We start from the raw sequence: 22,650 nt of genomic DNA, 5'->3' as shown, positions 1-22,650 counted from the left end.
GGAAGGAGGAGAAAGAGAAGGAGAAGGAGGAGGAGGAGGAGAAGAAGAAGAAGAAGAAGAAGGAGAAGAAGGAGGAGGAGGAGGAGGAGAAGAAGAAGAAGAAGAAGAAGAGTGGTCAGCTTCATACGTTTGCCACTTTGCTTCTGGGGAAACAGCTCACAGTAACCACTGGACCATTGGATAAGAGGCTGTCTGGGCCCCAGAGTTTTTTTTTTCCTCTCTCTCTCTCTCTCTAACTTAAGGGAGAGTGATGTACAAAGGTAATTAAAAATAAAGTTGTTTCACTGTATTGTGTCTGTACTGCTTTAGAGTACAGGACACTCATACTAGTCTGACTCTTAACAGTCACTTTCTTTGTCAGTACAAGAGTTCCAAAAGTGCATCAGCACCACAAGTCCAGTGCAGGAACAATTTTATTTTCTTATATCAGTCCATTTCTTTTGTGTTCCTACAGTTAAATTGTGAAGTGTCACAAATCCCAGTTTTTATTAATTTTGTTCTGTATGTATGTACACATGAAGGGGCTTGGATAGCGCAGTCAGTATAGCAACTGGCTATTGGCTGGACTGATGAGAGGTTGGAGTTCGAATCCTGGTAGGGTCAGGATATTTCTTCTCTCCACATCATCCAGACCAGCTCTGGAGCCAACCCAGCCTCCTGATCAATGGGTACTGGGGGCTCTTTCCCCAGAATTAGAGCAGCCAGGGCATGAAACTGACCACTCATCTCTAACTAATGTCAAGGTCAAGAGCATGTGGATCTATACATCCACTCCCCCATACATCTTCATGGTGTAGTGCTTAATTAGTTAGGCACAGGGACAACTTTTAGTTTATGCATGTATGTGGCAAGGTCAAGAAAATGTGGATCTATACATCCACTTCCTGATACATCTTCATGGCTTAGTGCTTAACTTCGTTGAGCACAGGGACAACTTTATGCATGTGGTTAGGTGTCTGTCACTCTTGATGCATGTGTGTGTCTGGATGACATTCAGGGTGGATTACTGTACATAAAATCCAGTATAAATTAATTAAAGATAAAGATGCATGGGCTGTAAACTGATAAAAAGATCATGAAAAGTAATAAATATTCTCTTAACAAAACTTCATAAAACAGGTTGTGTATGGACCAGTAAATCTCTTGAAACAGTAACAAATATGTAAAGGCTCAGGCTGGATCTAAATGGATAAAATAAAGTTATTTAAGACAGTAATAAATATTCTATTAACAATAGCTAAATGAAAGAGGCTGTATAGAGGCCAGTAAAAATCTTAAGCTGATGACAAATATAGAATGGTTGCTGGTCTAATTTTGTTATGAACCAGTTTATCCACTCTGTGCTCATATACATATTATGACATGTTGACCCCTACCTCCCCAGCTGCACGTAGCGGTAACGTAGCGCTCGCGTAATAGGCGAGCAATCACCCCGCAACTCTCCCCGCGGTGACGTCACGAGCGGAGCCGAAGTGAGCCGAGCGGAGCCAACGTTAGCCGAGTCCCCACAACCTTGAAGCTATGCAAAGCGAGTCAACAGCGGTGACGTCACCAAGGGGTAAGAGCGTCCTAGGCTATATGCCACGTCACACTAGCAACAGCGAACGGAATAAAAGCCGGCTGAGCAGCGAGCGAGAGTCAGTGTGTTATCAACGAGTTCTCAGTTCACAAGTTATGAGCTACAGATGCGTGTGCGAGAATCAGTGATAGTTCGTGATAACCAGTTATATCTGGAGTGTGTAATTCAGGGAGACTTGTATAGCTCCCGCGTTATTAATATGTGAAGACTCTGGAAGATAGTGTTAAGAGATTTTGTTGTAGGGTTTGTAAAGTGTGGAAACCCGTAACATTGTGATAATTAATTGTAGTCGATATTTGTAGATTGTTCAATAAACCAAATAACGATCTCTACGGCGTATTCAGTAACGAAACACGTTACAATATATTACATTGTTATTAGTGATATCAGGCGAGCATTTTCCACCATTTATGTTCCTTATTTTTATGCTTCCCAGAGCTATGAACAGTGTACTAGTAATGGCAGGATCTCTGAAGCACTGTAATCCAAGCTTAAATGAAGATGTAGTCCTTATTCAAGCATTGCGTGACAGCAACTTGCCGAAGTTCTTGGCTGAAGATTCTAATATTTTTGAGGTAAGAATATTTAGTAACTTAGCCTAGATAAATAATACTGGTCTTGGAAAAAGGCTTATGTAGTTTTCACAAATTGTGTGTGGAATGTTATATTTGAGTGTCATGTTTTGTTTTTAATATTCTGTGTATATATGTTTGCCGTCAACATGCAGTTTTGTGTGTAATTATTACAAATTACATACAGTATCAGCATGTAGTTTCATATTTTAACACTAAATGTCAACATCAGGCTACAGTGGGGCTTTCTGTATCTGGAAAGGTCAGAAAACTCACTGTTTCAGCTAGTAAAAATTTTGGATACCAGGAGTTTGTTACAGGGACCAGTAGAACTATTAGAAATGGAATGATGTATACATAATATATATAATGCATAGAGTCATAGCAGATAAACAAGAGCACTACATATACATGGTAGATATACACAACAGTCATCACTGGTTGCTTTCACAGGGACCCAGATCATGCCACTTGTGCCAGGTGCAGTGATATATTTGGCCCTGGCCTGGTGGTAACTGCAGTAGCTATCATGTTTTATGGTTTTATGGCATTGCAAAATCGCCTGAATTGCTGTTGCAGGGTATTTTGAATGATCTGTTCCCTGGGACTGTGATACCAGAGCAAGATTATGGTGTGCTGCAAGAAGCAGTAATAGCAGTTATGGAACAAAATGTTTTACAACCAGAGCCTTGTATGATTACAAAAGTAATTCAGTTATATGAGACAATGATATTTCGTCATGGAGTCACATTAGTTGGTCCAAGTGGAGGAGGAAAAACAACTGTTTTGTTGGTATGACTCACTGTATATTTTTCTCGATCAGTTTTTTATGTATGTATGTTTAAACGGTAATTTTTTAAATTTGAGTATTATTCTAAATCTGGCTAAAATATTGTCATGTGGACTGTATATGGGGTGGGGGAAGGATGTGGAACACATGCCAGCATATTCACTCTCACGCATCGAAGTTTGCAGACCCCCCCACCTATTATCGTTGATTTAAGAAACATTATGCATCTTGTGCCCTTGCATGTGCACTCGACTTTTCTAGAGAGATAACTTGTATAAAACTTTGGTTGCAAGACAAGAACAAGTCAGCTGAGATAAGTCTCATTGCATATGGTGACTATGTATGATGAAACAGTTTTAACTGTGAGACAAGTAGTCAGTTCAGTGATAGCAGCGCAGAAAGCTGCAAAGAGAGAATAGTGCAATGTTGTACAGCAAAGTAGCAGTAAATAAGAACAAACTGACATCAAGATTATAAGTGATTACTGAAAAGCACTTCTGCAAAATGTGCTAAATTTAACAGTGTTGTAATATTATGGTCTAAGATGGCTTCATGGTTTGTTTCCTAGCAAGGACAAAAGAGTTTTCTTTCACAGCATTCAGACCAGCCCTGAGATCCACCCAGCCTCATTTCTAATGGGGACCCAAATTCCCTTTCCCCAAGGGTAAAGCAGCCAGGGTCTGAAGTTGACTGACCTTTCTTTGCCTAGTGATTGATTGAGAATATATGGAGCTATATCTTTTATGATCCCATTTAACTTCATGGCATGGAAATTAATTAAGTAAACTTAGCAACAATTTTAAAATGTATATTGTGATACTAACAATTAAAGCAAAGATATCCCAGGAAAGGAATGAGTATCTGTGCTTCTCAGTTATATAATATGTTTGTATTTTTATGTCATATGCTTTTTACATGTATAAAAATTTATGTTTTTAAATTATTTCAGGTGTAATGAAACCTTTGTTGTTCACAGGTGCTTAAATGTGCTCTAACAAGGTTATATAATTGTAAGATTGAAAACCAATACTACAGGCCAGTAAGAACTTACATTTTAAATCCCAAGTCTGTAACATTAGGAGAACTGTATGGGGAAGTGAACCCATATACTCTGGAATGGAAAGATGGTCTCCTGGGGAAGATGATGATGACAGCTGTGAAGGTAGGGATAAAATGGATTCAAGTCCTGTGTAATATTTGTTCACATGCTTGGCATCCTGTTGTGTATGTCATTAATACTTAAATATGTCTGTTGATCACAACACTTTTATGCTTTAAATGAACAACTGATAGAATAAAATTGTTTGATCAATCAGTTAGATTATTAAAATATTTATGAAAGCCTGTTGATGGTCAGCAATGAATGAAACATGTAGCATGAAAATATTTTAATAAACTTTCCAATTTATCGAACAGTTTCATTTTATCAGTTGTTTATTGAAAGTATAAAAGTGTTGTGATCAACAGGCATATTTATATATTTGTTTAATTATTGCAGTTTAGTAAAACTGTTATTAAAACATCTTTGAGGGTGCGTCATCCACAAATGTCGATACAGTTCATTACATCATCAGAACCTTACAGATCCTGAAGAGAACAATCTTGTCTGTTGTAACACCATGTAACTCCCTCCAAACTACATGGTGTTGTATTGTATTGTATTGTAATGTAGTTTGGAGGGAGTCCAAAGTTTCAGAAGAATATGTTGCCTCCATCTTCAGGGTCGAAGATTAAGTCAAGCAAGAAATCATTAAAAGCCAATGACCTTCACGTATGATGTTTTAGACAGACAATAAGCTTCACCATTATAGTCAGTAATAACACAGATAGTTAAACCATTTTAACTAGAACATTCACTCTTGCGTGTAAAATAAGAATACTTGAGGGCCATATGTGGCATTTCATGTCAGATCACATAGGTTGATAATTTATGCCTGGATCCGGTGAAGGATGTTCAATATGCAAAGTTAGCTAGACTATTGCTATGGCTAATCACCCAAGAAGAGTTTAGTGCATTTATTCAGTGAGAAACCTACATATCTTACTATATATTCTTCATCCTTAATTTAATTTTGTGTTCCTTTATGATCAGAGTGAGACTGAAGATTTTCACTGGATTGTCTGTGATGGTCCTGTGGATGCTGTATGGATAGAGAATATGAATACGGTGCTGGACAACAACAAGATTCTGTGTCTGGCTAATTCAGAGCGCATTAAACTAACTCCTTATGTGCGCATGGTATTTGAAGTACAGGATCTAGCACAAGCCTCACCAGCTACTGTCAGTCGCTGTGGGATGGTGTATATTGATCCAGATGTAATCAAGTGGTTATCCTATGTCCAGAGTTGGCTGTCAAAACTTGATGTCACTTTACCAGAAGGAAGTCATGCAATCATTGAAGATCTTTTCAGCACTTACTTGGAATCTGCACTTGTTTTCGTGAAAAAGAACTGTGATTGTGCCATTCATCAGGTATGTGTTTATTATTATGGCTTAACTCTAGGTAACACAGCCCTTCCTGAGGAACCAGTTGTATTGTGGTTGGTTAAGATGTTCTCTGCCCAGGCCCAGTATGTGGAAACATTCCAGATGTCTGGAATTAAGTCTTGCATTGAGTTATAAGTCCCCAAATTATTGCCATCTACTAATGATTATTGGGTAGATAATGTTTCCAGCATTGGTAACTTTGCCTTAGAATGTAGGCTTGATGTTTCATTGGGCAACCCTTTGTCATTCAGTAACTGTCTTAAAATAGACTTCATTCATTGGGGGGTTCAGGAAATGACTGAACTACTAGTGGGTTACATATGTGTACTTAAATGTTTGCATACAGCAAGGGACAGTATAATCATCAACATTATTTAGTATATCTACTAGCAGCCACACCAGATTTTCTGAGTAGTAGTGGGTCTGGAACGGGGTCCTCTCAGCCTCGTGAGGATAATTAAGGAGCTATTTCAAGGAAATATTGGCTCCGGTCTAGAAAACTGAGATTAATGGGTGTGGGGACCCATTGTGCTGACCACGCAACATCCTCTATCCGCTAAAGTGGGCACTAACTTCACCAACAAGCGGCAGTCTCTCTGTCGGTATAGTTCGCTTGCAGACTACAGGCCATGGAGATTTATTTTTGTTTACTAGCAGCCACAGCTCATCTTGAGTGCTAATAACCAAAGTAGAAGTCTAACAACAAATAACTTAGTCAGATTCTGTATTAGGTACCAGATGTGAATCTTTAACAAATACAAATATTAGTATCTAGTTCTTGCTGTCCTCGCCATATGGACCGCAACATTTGAACAAAGCCTCTCATTTGCTTGTCTGTGCTGAGTGAAATATCAAGACTGTTGATTGGAAATATCTTTGGATTTAGTCATTATTATTCTCTCCCAATTTCTTTTTCTTATTTCTTCACATGCACCAGATAATAAATTTGAACAGTAAATAAGATCTTATGCACTGTATATATTGTACAATATAACTTTGTTTTATATGCAATGAGGAGGCTGGCGCAGAGCAGTTACTATGTTGGTGTGTGTAGGCATGGTTTGTATTGTTGAGAAGTGTTTGGTGATTAGAATTCGTGTCCGACTAGTGAACCTGAATAAACTTATGTTGATCCCTATTGTGTGTGTGTGTGTGTGTGTGTGTGTATTTGTCCCCTTTATGTGTATTTCCTTTCAACCAAAATTACAAAAAAGAATGTTCAATAGTATACGCAGTAATTAATTATACTACCGTTGTAGGTAAGATTTCACTTTATGTGCTCAGTTCTGTCTATCTGACATTAGCCCCTTCTACCGTATTTCATGTGAGTCCATCTGACGTTCTAATTTCCTTTCTCTCGCTACCAAAATTCTGTCGTATTTCAGGTTGACATTAGCAAGGTGATGATGTTGTGCAAACTGATGGAAAGTCTGATGAAGTTGCCTGATGCTGTGGTTGTGAAGGCTGACAAATCTTATGTTAAATCTTTCCTCTATCAGTCATTTGTATTTGCTTATATATGGTCAGTTGGAGGAAACATCTCTGATAGTTGTCGAGAAATGTTCCAGGCATTTGTAAGGGATCAATTTGGAGAACACCCTGATGCATGGTAAAGTACAATTAACTCAGTGTGGTTTAACATTATGTGTTTAATTGGCATCTATCTTGTCACTAATTTCTCCATAATGTCTTGTAGTACATGACAGCCTCAAAATGTTCTGGTATAAAAATGAATACATCAGAATTTTGGCAGGTAGTCTAGATCGTTGTGCATGTATATGACTACATTCAGCAGAATTGTTAATTATCATTAAAACAGCGATATGATTGGTCTCAGATGAGAACAGTGTGTATGATAAATTTCAAAGAGATGAAGTAAATTATTTGAAGCAGCTGGCTAACATCAGATATTGCAATCAGTTGTGAAAATCAGCAAAATAAATTCTTTAAATGCTTCAGACAGCATATGACAGGTAAACGATATCCTGAAAATTAGACCAACTTCTTGCTTGCATGCCATATTCTTCAATCCAAAAGATGGAAGCAATGGAGTCGTCCAAAATATTGGTATAGTTCCACATGAGTGCATCACCTCATGTTGAAGGAGACAGTATCCTTCAAAGTTAAGTGGCCTCCATAATCTAGGGGTAACGTTTCCACCTCATGACCCGGCGGAGGTCGTGGAATTTTTAAGGGTGGAAAAATTCAGGGAACAAGTCCTCTGGGAGGGACTTTAAGCTGTGTGTCTCGTGTTGTAGATTTACGGCACGTAAAAGATCCTCATGCCTCTAGGAGACGTCTGAGCAAAATTAGGCAAAAGTTTCCTGCCCAAGTAGTTTCCAATTCCTCCGGTAGATGGTGAAGTATCGGGGACCACTACCAGAGAGGACCGACCTCGCTGGCAGAACGGGGCTGATAGCGAGTACCAGTACTGGAAGGGCATGGCGACTAGTTAGAATAATTAAAGGGGAACGCACAATAGATCAACAAATGGTCGCAGTGCATGGGGAAACCCACCGCCTCCAAAAAAAAAATAATAATAATAATAATCTTTCAAAGTTAAAATTATATGAACCTCAAATCTCACAGAAGCTCTTTCCAAGCATGGAAATAAATGGACTACTGATGATATGAATGAAGGATACATATTTTTAAAATCATTTGTTAACTATTCATTCAACATCATAAGCCATTAGTACAAATATTATGTTTTTGGACATCATCCAATGTCTTGTCTTTATCTATAAACCATCCTGTTTATTTTTCAAAATATGTTTTGGAGACTGGATTCTTCCTCCACCTTCAGGTAGGGACTAGCTCTATCAATTGGGCCCAACTGAGTAGGTTTTACTTGAAGACGGAAACAGAATCCAGTCTCCGAAACATTGCATTTTGAAAAATAAACAGGACGATTTTTAGATAAAGACAAGACAATGGATAATGCCCAAAAAACATAATATTTGTAATCATGTACCATCATCATAAACTTTTAGAGCTTATTTATCATAAGCCATTATTGGTATAATCAGTGGGATATAAATTAATTACAACATGTTTTAAGATTGTTTTAAATCTTAGAATTAGTTTTGTACATAATAATGAGATGAATTACTCTTTCGTTTCAAAACGATCATATATCTTAACTCCTTCAGCAGCATTCCACCATCTGGTGACTTGTGGAATGTATATGTGAACATGCAAACCAGGAAGTGGGACCACTGGGAGAGTTTGGTTCCAACATTTAGCTATAATTCAAATATCCCATTCTTTGAGATTACAGTCCCAACCACAGAAACTGTAAGAATGGCTTACATCATGGAGAGGTTGCTTGCAGTAAATCATCCAGTTCTTTTGACAGGACTGACAGGTAAATGAGCCGCACTCTCATGTACTTATTTAGAGCACTGAGAATTGCTGGTAGGGCTTTTCATTGAGCTACAATAATAAATTTGCTGCAAATACAAAACTTTATGCGTGTACTTTTTTTTATTTGCTTAGTGGGGGGTGGAGTCCAACTGGGTCCACTCGGCATGGGGGCCACTGATTGGCCTATTGTAGCGTGCCCCGGGTGATTATGATGATGGAGAATTTGGTGGAATGAAGTTTGACAGGGGAAACCAAAGTACTCGGAAAAATCCCGCCCCAGCGCCACTTTGTCCACTTGACCAGACCGTGGATCGAACCTGGGCTGCCGCAGTGGGAAGCCAGTGACTGACCACTTGAGCTATGGTGCAGCCTATGCTTGTACTTAGCTCATTTGGTATGGCAGCTAAACTTTAGGCTGGATGACTGAGGGACTGGGATTCAATCCCTGGCAGAGATAAGAGATTTTTCACTTTGCCACAATGTCCAGACATTCTCTGGGCCCCACCCAGCCTCGTATCCAATGGCTAACAAATGATAATGCAGCCAGGGTATGAAGGTGACTACTACCATCCAGTGCTGAGGTTAAGAATGCGCTGGGTTATATCTTTAATTCCCCACATGACTACAAACTGGGCTGAATGTGACAAAAGAGCTACTCGAGGAATAAAGGAAATATTTTAGTGTTTATTTACACAGATCATGTTATCCTGAAGTATGTGACAATGAAGATAAGTTATAGAAGATGATTTGTAGTAACAGTATGTATTTTATATTTATAGGTGTTGGTAAAACTGTGATTGCAAAAGCTGTACTGAATAAACTCTCAAGCCAGGGGGATCATATTCCAGTCAGCTTAAATTTCTCTGCACAGACAAGCAGTGCTCAAACCCAAGAGATCATAGAGTTGAAGTTGGAGAAGCGTAAGAAAACTCTCCTTGGACCTCCAATGGGAAAGAAAATTGTTGTTTTCGTTGATGATGTGAATATGCCACAATTAGACAGATATGGATCACAACCTCCTATTGAGCTACTCAGGTAATTTACCTCAATATTTTTTCACCGCCTTGTTTTTGCTTTGTGACTAGTTGATACAGGATTTATTGAGCTTTGTTAGTTTTTCACTTGCACAATTCATCCATGCCATTTTTTACTACATGGCTTACTGTGCTTGTCGAACACTTGCTAGGCTTAATTACTCTTAGACCCTGAAGATGGAGGCAGTACCTCACTCCAAAACATAAGTAATACTCTACCAGGCTACATAGCATCACAGTTGAGAGATTAGTATTCTTCTTAATACAGGATATTTACGAGTATGTCAGAACTGTATATAGTTATCCATGATGTTTTTCTTCTTTTGTAGGCAGTACTTAGATCTTTATGGTTTTTATGATCGAGAAAAGCTCTTTTGGAAGGACATAGAAGATGTTATAATAGCAGCTGCTTGTGCACCAGCTGGTGGAGGAAGGAATCCTCTGACACCTCGTTTTGTCAGACATTTTGGCATGCTTCTGATATCATCACCTGATGAAATGACCCTTAAACACATATTTAAGGTTTGTAGAATTACAGGTTATGACAGTTCATATCCATATAGAGAACTGTGTGATACAGACATTTTTTTTTTTTTCATTTTATTAAAATTCATATATCCTTGGATATTAAAATAGGTATTCTTTTACACCACCATAGTCATAATTTGTTAAGAAACAAATAATGCAAAGCATAATAAAATAATCCATTAACCCAACATAGTTCATTGAATTTACTGTTTACAGTCAATAATGCATGGTTTTTTAGAAGACTTCTGTAAACCAGTGGCTGAACTTGGAGACTTAATAGTGAATGCTGCTGTAGAAGTATATAGTTGCATTGCTTCAGATTTGTTGCCAACACCAACAAAATCTCATTATGTGTTCAACCTGCGTGATCTCTCAAAATGTATTCAGGGAGTACTTCAAGCTGATTCAGGAACATTCAGAGATGCAAGTCATATACTCAGGTAAACACTTTATTACCATAATCTTTACCAAATATGCTGTGGCTGTCAAAGCATCTTATACATCAACCAATATGAAATGAACAAAATTTGTTTTGTAAGAAACGTTTTAAAAATTACACAATTTTTTTCTTCCCCCCAAATGTGATTTATCATTATGTACTTCTTAAACTTTATAAGTAAATTGAAATGGGGCACATTACTTCCATAATTTCTCCTATGTTTCAACAGATATTGGCTTAGTTTACCAGTCAGACAAATATTATACTTGCCAGAAGTTTCACAACAAGAGAAACTCAGTATGTTCACATTGTTATAATTCACACCAGCTTACTTACCATTACATAACATACAAGATATGAATTAATGTCCCTTATATGATAAGATATAATTTACTATTAATTACTCGTATCTTTGGAGAAATTAAGAAAAATATGGAATTGAATACTAATAAATACATTAAAAGCTGTTTTGACTCAGTGTCCTTGATATCTTACTTGTAACACACATGTGAGTTACTTTGAAACAGTAAGTTCAATTATAACATTTTCTGCACTTTACTTCACATCTAAGAGAGATTATTTCTGATTATAGGCTTTTCTACCATGAATGCTTGCGTGTATTCCATGATCGCTTGATTAATATGGAAGATAAAAGCTATTTCTATCATCTCATGAAACGAATATGCATAAAATCTTTCACTACTGAAGTAATTCCTTTGCCGGATGACCCAATAATTGACCATCCACCAGTTCTTATATTTGGGGACTTCATGCAGATTGGAACAGCTGCAAAAAACAAAGTATATGAGGAGATAACAAATATGGAAAAACTAAAATATGTTCTACAGGTACTGCATTATATTTATTAAGAAATCCTAAACATGTTGACTATAGGAAGGTAGGTAGGAAATCTGGTGACTAGGGGTGCCTGTACATAATTTGGCAGCAACTGTGCTGAGTAAAACTATTTCAAAGAGACACTAATTTCACGTACAAATTCAACACTGCTAAAGATAGATAACAGGAGTACTTTCCTATGGACAATAGTGCTTATTGGTTCAGAGTTGGCACATGATAGTTCTTTCCCATTACAAGTCCCAAGGCAACCCACCAAATTATTTGCAGGCGGTCTGTAGGATAAATATCCAGGATCCTGTCAAGATCAGTAGCCAGAATCACAGATGTGTTAAAATTCTTTAAAGAAAAATAGTCTGCCACAGACTTTTCAGTTGCTAAGTGACATAATGGAGAAATTGCACAGGGAATGACATGGAAATAAAATAATGAAATGTGAGTTCAGTCTGCTGGAAAAATAGAGGTAAAAATGTATACATTTTTGTCACAGCATATTGATGTCACAGATAATGTCAAATGATAGTAATCAATCAAATATTTCAATGACACCTGCTTTTTTAATACTTATTTGTTCCATTTTTAATCAGGCTGTCCTGGAATGCTTTTATAATCAGATCCAGTAATCAGTCAGCAGAATTTTTTGTTTACTCAGAGTGAAAAGTTGCAGAAACCAGCATGAGGCAGGCAGAGCCAACCAGTTTCATGCTTGTTTTTTGCTCGCTTTATTCTTCAGTCTTGAAGGTGGAGGCGACATGTTCCTCTGAAACGTCAGTTGAATTTCAAGAGACTACAGTTTGTTATATGCCAGAAGGTATAACTCTTCAAAATCCCTGATGTGAGAGCCTCAAATTCTCAACAGTTCTACAAAATACATTCATTTTCATTAGGACATATTCTTGGTTAATAATGACTGAATATCTGCAGTTGTGACTCCAGTATCCTGCTTGTCTAATTTTCATCCAGTCTTTTAATGGGAGGACTTATACTGAGTTTTATTTCAGGATTATTTAGAAGATTACAATAAAACAGTGTCTAAGCAAATGAAGTTAGTTTTCTTCATGGAATGCATAGAGCATATTACTCGACTTGCCCGCATCTTGAGGGCAGAGAGGGGCAATGCTCTGCTGGTAGGAGTTGGTGGAATGGGGAAACGGAGTCTTGCTCGCCTTGGTTCTCATTTGTGCAATTACAGGTGAGTCCCCTGATTGTGCTTCTGTCACTCAGCAGTTGATCTGCAAATAGCATGTGGCACTAGTACCATCATGTGATCTGTGACTGTAGTGAGGGTTGTGGTATATTGCATTTTGTGGGGGCACCATTGCAGTTTTGTAAGGATGGTAGTTGGCAGAGCAATAGAGACCTGGAAAATAAATTTTACTCTTTTGTCTTTATTAGTTATGCTCGACAGATTTGGCATTTATTGAAAAAATCATACTAAGCAATATGTACATGTCTGGATTGTTTGTCCAGGTGTTTTGAACTTGAACTTAAACGTACTTATGATCACAATTCATTTCTTGAAGATATCCGAAGATTGTATTTTAATGCTGGTGCTAAAAATGAAGCTACAACTTTCCTTCTCACTGACACTCAGATCATGCATGAGGAGTTTCTTCAAGACATCAGTCATATCTTGAGTTCAGGTAAATGTCAGTAATACATAGAGTGTATTTTGCACATGCTTCTAGTCACATACAAACAGTAGTCGTTGAGTTATCAACGGACACACCTCGAACTAGTGAGAACATATATACAAAACTGCAGGAACATGGATGCCTCAAAAAGGAAAGTAACATGGAAGGGAGAGATAGTTCTATTCTCAGACTAGCACATTTTAGTGTGAACGATATGCAGTAGCATGGAAACATATTGACTTAAAACCTAGTGCAGTATGACAGTTTCAGAAAGTGAAAAATTGCCTTGAAATGGACGAAGAAGGCCGAAACATGTAGAGTTGATGTTTTTTAATCTTATTTTAAATTAAAGAGAGATTATGAACAATTAAGTTGCACTAAAGATGGGAAGTGAATGAGTGAGTGATAAATCAGTGCAACAGGTTGCTCAAATACAATATTATTTATAACCAACTGACATGGCTGATAACCCAAGGAAATTTTGTCATCCCCTGTACTCATATCATCAGTAATGCTAATAATTTTCTGTATCCATTTTGTTATAAATTTTATGATAATACATTCAAATAAATGGTTTATCACAGTCTCAGCAAGGAGATTAGTATGTAATTTGAGGTTCTCTCACTGGTGAATATTAAGATTACTCTCTTCCGGTATGTAACATTGTCTGTTTTGATGGGTAGGTACCAGTGTTTTGGAGGAAACTGTTGCCTCTATCTTTAGGCTAGGAGAATGTATGCTGTCTTCCCTACTCAGGTTTACTGTGTGAGATTTGAGGTTCCCATGGAAGTGACTCTGAAGAACACTGGAAGATAGAGGCAACATTTTCCTCCAAGACACTGATACCTGTCTGTCGTTATGCAGCATCACACTCTATAGAACAGTAACCTTCACAACGAGAAATCCAGAAGCATTGCAAACCGTTTCAGTGTCTGGACCATTTTCATGACTAAACATACACTCCATGTGACACCGATGAAAACTGGACCATTTGGAGATGCCCAGCAAATGAAGGAGTGTGTGTACAATATACCATGTAATTGTGGCAGATGTTACATCAACAAAACAAGGAGACTGCAGCCACCTGCTCAAGCTGGTTCCTCGCTCACAAATTTTTCTACCCTGAAGATGGAGGTGATATCTTCCTCCGAAATGTCGGTTCACACAGGATCTACACAGTGCCACATCCCCGAAGATGACATTCTTCAATTTGTATGGTGTTTTGCTGAGGTTCAGAGCTCAGCAAAGCATGTGTTCTTCTAGAATATGCAATATTTTTTTGTTTATTTCTTACAGGCGCGTACTTCTGGACCTGTTACTCAATGTACCACATTACTATGAATCTTGTCATACATTCAGTGATAATGCAAATACAGGGCAATGCGTATGTATAACAGTCTGATATGCACTGGAAGGCAAACTCTCAGTTCAGTTCTTCATAGCTATTAATCATGCCTTTATGGTTTAACTAACACTGTGAACTAATAATGAGCATGACTTGTGGGCACAGTGAAGTGGTGAAAAGAGCGTCTTGTAAGTCTGACTCAACCTTTTCCTGATAATTTTACTGTTTTTGGAATTCAAGTAGGATTCTGGTGTTGCCTAGTTTGTTGTTTTCAATTAAGTTTGATTTTAACACTTTCCTGTTGAAATTTCAAGATGCTCTATGTAGGGAAATCATATAATTATTTGGTTTTAATTTGTTTTATATCTGTTGTCAGGAGAAATTCCAAACTTGTACAATGCTGCAGAAGAATATGAAAAAGTTATTCAAGATACAAGATCTTCTGCACAAGAGGCTGGTATATCTGATGGAGATAGAGATGGAATATTCTCTTTCTTTATTAACCAAGTTAGACGTAAACTACACCTTGTCCTTTGTATGAATCCTGTGGGAGATGCTTTCAGGTTAGAATTTCCATTTCAGAAGTACAAATTCCAATCAAAAAGTATCAAAACTGAATGAATATCTCAGATAAATTGTAGCGCACAGAGATGTGGATGCAGTAATTGTGTCCTGACATGTTAACATTGTCTAGGCATATTTATTCCTTATACCATTGCTTCAGTTCATCATGGACATAATTTAAAATTTGTTTTTACATAAGCTGATTTAATCCTTTGACTACCAATCTCCGCCACAGAACAAACAGCCTGCTAGAAACATCATGGTTGCTTTGGAGCAAATGCAGTTGTGCAGAAAAGCACACAAGACTTCACACAACACAAATGTAGATAGTGAGAAAGACTGCTTTCCTCTATTTTTTTTTAATTGTGAGGAAAAAAAATGTAAATACAAAAGAGGCCTAGGCAATGCCCATCTGGCTTTCTGTAGCACCTTTTAATAAACATCTTATTCCATAATACCGGTGGCCCCGCAATTATTAATATAGATCTTGACTTAAATATGTGAGTATACTGTAAATAATTACTGCAATTACTTCTTTTACTTTTCTTACATACCTATTTTATATAAATATAGGAATGTTTTTTATGAAGTAACAGACACCTTGCAGAAATATTTTTTCTTCTAGCCTTAAGAGCTCTGTAACTGATTTTGGGTAATGCTTCTTGCTGTTCTCAGACAAGATGTTCATCACTGTTACACTTCGGTCCTTGTACTGTTTACAGTCCCCTCCATTTGCAGCCCATCACCACATTCGCATTTGGCTGTGGACACAATGTTAAATCTGTTTAGGCTTTAAGACTGGTGTGTCGCGCTCTCATACGGTTTATTGACACAAAGGCACGGCGGTTCATTTTTATCTGTCGGAACCATGGAGATGAACCTTTCCTGTAGTGCCTTTCAAAGTAGCTTTCTCCTCTGTCCCGTTTGGTGTTTTGACAAAAACTGTGAAGTTGTTCTTTGTCTTTCTTTTTCCACTGGGTTTTAAGATCTGCTACTGGTAATAGTAACTGACTATCTCTGCCTTCTTGGATTGCTTGCTTTGCCTCCAAGTTGGCCCTCTCATTAACTTCAACTCCACAGTGCCCTGGGATCCAGTAAAATTGGATTTTTTCCTCATAATTCCAATTCTCTATTTTCTCTTTTAGCATGTGTGTAATGTGCGATGTGTTGCTTATTATAGTGGGGTTACTAATGCTTTTTAACACGCTTGCCGAGTCCGAGAAAATCATGAAATTTTGCTCCGATTCTATTTTGTCAATGTTATCTAGTGTTTCAGCAATTGCTAATGCTTCCACCATGAATATGGATGCTATCTTAGATATCCTGAATTTCATGATACGACAATCTTCTAAATCTATCGATGTGAATCCTACAAATGGTTTGTCCTCCATTTTTGAGCTGTCTGTGGTGAAACATCTCCTGGTTCTCATTCTTTCTTGGAAAATCTTGTTGAATTCCTTGTTGTGATCTTCTGCTTCCTTTATTTGTCTTCCCTCATCGAAAGACACCCTGGCCTCATAGAAGAGGCTTCCGTATGTGTAGTCGAAGGCCGGGGGACAGTTCCCTGATTGGATTAAATGACAAGAGAGGGGTTACCTCTTTGTAATATTCGCTGATGCTTTCCTCTAAATATTAGTACATAACACACAATGCCATCTATTGCAATTAATGCTCTACTAAGTGATTAACATTAAGCTGACTTCTTTTGACAGTAGCTGTTCTATTACAAGTACATCAAGCCTAACTAATCACATAATCAGCTAGTCAGGTGCGAAGGGTTAATGATTTCTGAGAATGCAGGAGACATATATTTGTTGTAAATATTGACAATGATAATGAGAAAGTTGATGATATTTATATGAAAGATAAACTAGTCACAATGTTTAGTGTTTTGTTCTTCTTCTTCTTATTATTATTATTATTATTATTGTTGTCGTCGTCATCATCATCATCATCATCATTATTATTATTATTATTATTATTATTATTATTATTATTATTATTATTATTATTACAGATCCTTCCTTGCTAGGTAATTTAGTGAGCAGCATTCGTAAATGATGTAGAGACGATCTGTATATTGAATCATAAAACAAATAGTTCCAACACCTTTGTTCCTAGAAGCATGTTTGCCAAACACTCTCATGCTGGCTTTAAGTCTCAGCAGTGCATTGGCAGATGTGTGATTTTGGTAAGTCTGCTGGTATATATCCCAGTCAAAGGAAGAACTTGGCTTGTAGCATGTGGTTCCCATAGCTGCATTGTATCCAATCCTTGGCATTAACAATTCACATTCATTCATATTTCAGATTTCCACATGTTATTTATGCATAGCTCACTATCTCATAATTAAGTAATTAGTTTCATGTAACTTGTGTTTGCAGGAGGCGATGTAGAATGTTTCCTTCTCTAGTGAACTGCTGCACTATTGACTGGTACGTGGACTGGCCGCAGGATGCATTACTCTCAGTTGCCCAGGATTCTCTCAAACATTTGGGTGAAGAGGGACTTGTAAACAATCTATCTAATATCTGCATCCTCATGCATGAGGTATGGAAACCCTTGTGGTTATTTCTGGAACACTTCAAGATTGAAGAACAAAGCAAGTAAAAATCTGACAGAAACAGGTGGCAGCCTGTTTGTGTTGGATTCTCACTTTGTTTACTCTTTCAGTCTGAAGATGAAGTTAATATGTTACTTCAAAATGCTGGGCTGACTCTGAATTACATGGTGTTACAAATGAGGGGACCATATTTTCTGTAGTCACTACTGTGAGAACATGAAATACAACATGAATCCCTTTCCATCATACAATGTAAGGGAAGAAAGGATCCTACTGAGTTGTGCCCATTAGAAACAGCTCAATCAGTGAACAATGCAATAAGTTCTAAGTGGAGTGTATGTCAATATCAGTGATCAGTGATTGAGAGTAGCTCTAGACCTGAGTAAGAACCTTTCCCTCCTTATACACAGTGGCTAGTATAGACCCACTTTCTGAAATGTTGTGCTTGAAAAAATTTAAGATGATGAATAACATCCAGAAGAGTAATCATGTTTGTACTATGAGTGAATTTAGAATAGTTTTATTTCAGGTTACATCAGCATTGGTAAGAACACTGAAATCATAAACTTCTCCATCCAAGCATCCTGTGACAGATTCAGATGCATTCTTCCTACTTTCTTGTTTGATTTTAGAGTGCGGTACATACAACAGTTCGTTTTTGTGAAGAGATGAGGAGGCATTATTACACTACGCCCAGTAATTATTTGGAACTGATTAAATTGTATAAAACCATGTTAGAAGAGAGGAAAGATAAGATTAATAAGAAGAAAGATAGAATTTCTAATGGACTTCAGGTAGTATTTACAGGTCTTACACTTATAAAAATATGTGACATAAATGCCTACTTGAAAGTAATGATTTATCTGTTACAAGTTGAATTCAGCACCACATTTTACAAAATCTCAATTCAATAATGATAATGCCAGTGCAGTAATTTATACACTCAATTTATGTATTTACATTTCTATATAATTCATAATTCTTAATTTATGTACATCCATAAACTGTTACACAAGTATAACTGGACAAGTCAGTTTAAGCTATCTAGAACACTACAACTCAACAGCTCTTAAAAATATACACAATGATACACAATACAGTCATCTTAGGATCACTACAAAATCTACCAGTAACATAAGGTAAAGTTGTCCCTGTGCTTTACTAATTAAGCACTGCACCATGAAGACATATGTGGGAGTGTCTGTAGAGACCTACGTTTTCTTGACCTCGGCATTAGTTGGAGGTGAGAGGTCAGCCTCACAAAATCTACCAGTTCATGTTAAAAATAAAATTAGAGACAGCATGCTGAGCCATCTTCTGCTGGTATCTGTTTGGCTTTCTCATTCCACCATGAAGATGGAGGCATTTGTTCCTCTAAAATGCCAGGCTTTGTTTGACCCAAAAGAGTGTATTCTTCATAATCATTACTGTGAAAACTTTGAATGTGGCATGTTTTATAATCTATATAAGATTTAAATTCTTTAAGCTGATTACTATTAATGCTGGGGGTTCACTGTGCCATAATATAGCCTTAATAGAGATTTCTGTTCTCCCCAGACATGTAACTTAGTTTATTTAATTTAATTTTATGAATAAATTGAATACATTTTATCAGACTGTTACATTACAGAAACTGTTTGAAACGAATTCTGTAGTGGACAAAATGAAAGCTGAATTTCTTGCTCTTGAACCTGAACTGAAGGAGAGGTCAGTGGTTACAGCAGAACTCATGAAGAATCTGGTGAAAGAACAGAGCCAGGCTGATAAAGTGAGGCAGATTGTTTTGAGTGATGAAGCAGTGGTAAAGGTGAGTGAGTATTTGTGTAACAAAGTATAGTGACTTGATCATTCGGCCTTATTGTAGGCATTCATGGTGTGTGATGTTAGTCATGGAGAAATTCAGCAGAACAACCTGAAGTAATAACGGACCCTTGTTGTCTCTCTTTTTCTTGATGAGATGTGAATGAATCAGTTTTGGATTCTCTAGCCAAGCAGTGGGTATACCCGCTTTCCTGGCTTGGAACATGCAAAGCTGTAGCATACAAGTTACAAAATGCATGCTCATAATTGTGAGCAAGACAGCAAAGTAAGAATTAAAAGTTTGTGACGATGATACATTAATACAAATATTATGTTTCTGGACATTGTACATTGTCCTGTGGTTATTTATTTCAGAGACTGGATTCCTGGAGATAGGTACTAGCTTTTTCAGTTGGGCCAAACTGAGTAGGTTTTACCTGAAGATGGAGACAGAATCCAGTCTCTGAAACGTTTTGTTTTTAAATAGAAACAGGGCGGTGTTTTAGACAAAAACAGGATGATGGATAATATCCAGAAACATAATATTTATAAGACGGTAAAAGTTTGATTGAATGGATAATTTTTTATATATATTTATGCAGTTTTTATGGTCTTAAAATTTGATTTATTTTTCTAGGCAAAAGCTGCAGAAACACAAATTTTGGCAGATGATGCACAGAGGGACCTCGATGCAGCAATGCCTGCTATGGAAGCAGCAACAAAAGCACTCGACTCCTTGAATAAAAATGATATCAATGAGTTACGGGCGTTCAGCAAGCCACCACACCTTGTCAAATTTGTTATGGAAGCCATATGTCTTCTTCTGGGGCAGAAGTAATTTTCTGTAATGTTTCTGAATAGTGGATAATTGTGCTTTATAATAGAGCTTTACTTCTTAATGACGATGCCAGAACTAGACACTGTTCTATGGAGAGTAGTGGAAAAATTGGTACATAGCTGTGTTTTCCACTGCAGTCAAGTTAATGGTACATGTCATCCATCGTCGCCAGACTCATAATGTCAAGATGCTGGTGATAATAAATCCTTTCTATTTGGCGAAATTAACAAGCATGGTTTTTTAACAACACATTGGTTTTTGTATATCTGTGTGTGTGTGTGTGAGAGAGAGAGAGAGAGTGACTAATGATGTAGGTTCTGAACTGGTTGAGTGGGTTTATTTACTCCTTATACACACCACCAGTAATTAGACATAATTTTAGCGCTATCTCTGTTTCTACACTTCATAATTCACTGTCTCACACACACACACACACACACACACACACACCAGTCCTGAACTGGTAACACAATTAAAACACAAGAACTAACATTCATCCATTGAGACATATCTTCCACTGTTGTATGTTGGAACATGTTTGCCAGGCTGTTGCCTAATCCATTACATTGCTCCCTCCTTAAGGCTGTTCATTCCAAATAGCCTATATATGCACTGCCTTTTGTTCTTATGAAGGCCATGCATCTCACTTTCCTTCTCGTTGTTTCTTTTTTCTGTGGTGATTACTCTCTAACAATTACCCCCACTCCGTCCTTAAGGCCGCTCATCCCGAGCAGCTCCCTGATAAGTTCAGAGCAAGTCTAGGTGTACTCCCGTCATCCCCCTCGATCAGGGTTTCTCTGGATCCTGTATACCACATCAATAATTCAGGCGATTACTTGTGGTTTGTATAAGGCATAAATAAACCTGTTCATCCAATCCAGAACCTGCTTTATTAGTCACTCATACATGCGACAACCCATTAGATGACATTTGTTCAGTTTCTGGAAGAGCTGTGACTTTTTCTTAGGTATCCTGTTCAGATCACACGTGGAGTCTACTTTGTACCCAGCACATACTCAGATAACCTTTACCTGGAGATAAAACAGCCAGAATATAAGGCTAAAAACTCACCATTTCAACACATTGATGATGACTGTGTTGCTGTAGAACTGTTACTCATAGCAGTAAGAACAAATATTTTGGACTCCTGAAAGCAGCTATAGCTACATCTCTGATGATATCACTTACCTAAGGCTTATACGAGTATATATGTATATGTAAGAATGACATTTTCAATTTGAGATGATGGTTCAAAAATATTCAAAGAATCTAGACAGTAACAAGAATTTTCTTTGCTAGAGTTTTATTTCACTGTAATCACAATTTATATTTCTGGACACTTTTCCCATATTATTTGTAAGTTATTATTGCCTGTTATGAGATGTTATTCGGGTCATAAGAGTGAAGTCCTGATGCTCTTTACAGAAATAGAAAAAAAAATGCTATATGGGCAGAAAGACAGACAGTGAGCCAGTTCTGTTGACAAGTTTATTCATGCTAGTATTGCAAACCATTACAATTCTAATATTACATCAGACAGTTTGCGTGCTACTGTGCAAACCAGAGGCAGGCATATGAAACTTCTCAAAGTCAAAGATTAAAAAAAGATATTTGAATCAAAATTGATGTTTCTTCGTGAATCAGTCTTGATAATTTTAGACTTGCAAATATTGTCATATGTGTATATGCTTGATAATGAAATGACTGTTTTCATTAAGCTTTGTGCTGCTTATTTCTTTTCATTACAAATTAAATGTGCACATTATTCAGAAGAGAACTGTTCTTACCAACAGATTGGATTGGGCATCTGCAAAATTTGTCCTGGGAGATACAGATTTCCTGAAGAAGCTCCAACAGTATGAAAAAGATAAGATATCTGATGCTTTACTTAAGAAGCTGAAGGAATACATTGAGCATCCAGATTTTGTCCCCGAGAAAGTGGCCACACAGTCCAAAGTGTGCAAGTCCATGTGTATGTGGGTCCGGGCTGTTGACATGTACGCTAAAATATACAGAGTGGTTGAGCCCAAGAGGAAAAGGTTTGTGCATTACGTTACATTACATTGCATTCCATTTCATAGATCCAAAGTTAGTCAAAATGGCTGTAGGATTCATATTCATATTTATTTGCATTCATACTGTTACAACTGCAACACTTGAACAAGTCAACTCACTAAATACATCATTGTTAAAAGCTCTATAATCCTAGAATGTATTAGACTAAAAATAAAACTGTACTTGCCTTACAACATCAT

The 22,650-nt window shown here is 37.3% G+C and overlaps 1 protein-coding gene across 1 annotated transcript in view; it reads left to right on the top strand.

The window, feature by feature from the left end:
- Window positions 1-22,650, top strand: part of LOC111866951 (dynein heavy chain 6, axonemal) — a 106,451-nt gene that overhangs the window by 54,219 nt on the left and 29,582 nt on the right. The window contains exons 26-43 of the mRNA XM_033752524.1: window positions 2,016-2,154; window positions 2,731-2,943; window positions 3,918-4,103; window positions 5,034-5,414; window positions 6,815-7,038; window positions 8,585-8,796; window positions 9,575-9,830; window positions 10,159-10,351; window positions 10,574-10,797; window positions 11,389-11,644; window positions 12,653-12,843; window positions 13,122-13,294; window positions 15,007-15,193; window positions 17,579-17,744; window positions 18,390-18,551; window positions 19,388-19,564; window positions 20,195-20,391; window positions 22,189-22,434. Of these exons, the coding sequence (XP_033608415.1) occupies window positions 2,016-2,154; window positions 2,731-2,943; window positions 3,918-4,103; window positions 5,034-5,414; window positions 6,815-7,038; window positions 8,585-8,796; window positions 9,575-9,830; window positions 10,159-10,351; window positions 10,574-10,797; window positions 11,389-11,644; window positions 12,653-12,843; window positions 13,122-13,294; window positions 15,007-15,193; window positions 17,579-17,744; window positions 18,390-18,551; window positions 19,388-19,564; window positions 20,195-20,391; window positions 22,189-22,434 (3,783 nt within the window). The remainder of the gene's footprint in view (window positions 1-2,015; window positions 2,155-2,730; window positions 2,944-3,917; window positions 4,104-5,033; window positions 5,415-6,814; window positions 7,039-8,584; window positions 8,797-9,574; window positions 9,831-10,158; window positions 10,352-10,573; window positions 10,798-11,388; window positions 11,645-12,652; window positions 12,844-13,121; window positions 13,295-15,006; window positions 15,194-17,578; window positions 17,745-18,389; window positions 18,552-19,387; window positions 19,565-20,194; window positions 20,392-22,188; window positions 22,435-22,650) is intronic.

The sequence above is a fragment of the Cryptotermes secundus genome, unplaced genomic scaffold (genome assembly GCF_002891405.2).
Source record: "Cryptotermes secundus unplaced genomic scaffold, Csec_1.0 scaffold42, whole genome shotgun sequence".
NCBI classification, from domain to species: Eukaryota; Metazoa; Arthropoda; class Insecta; order Blattodea; family Kalotermitidae; genus Cryptotermes; species Cryptotermes secundus.
Note: the sequence above shows the minus strand (reverse complement) of the source record. Positions and strands in the feature narration are given on the sequence as shown.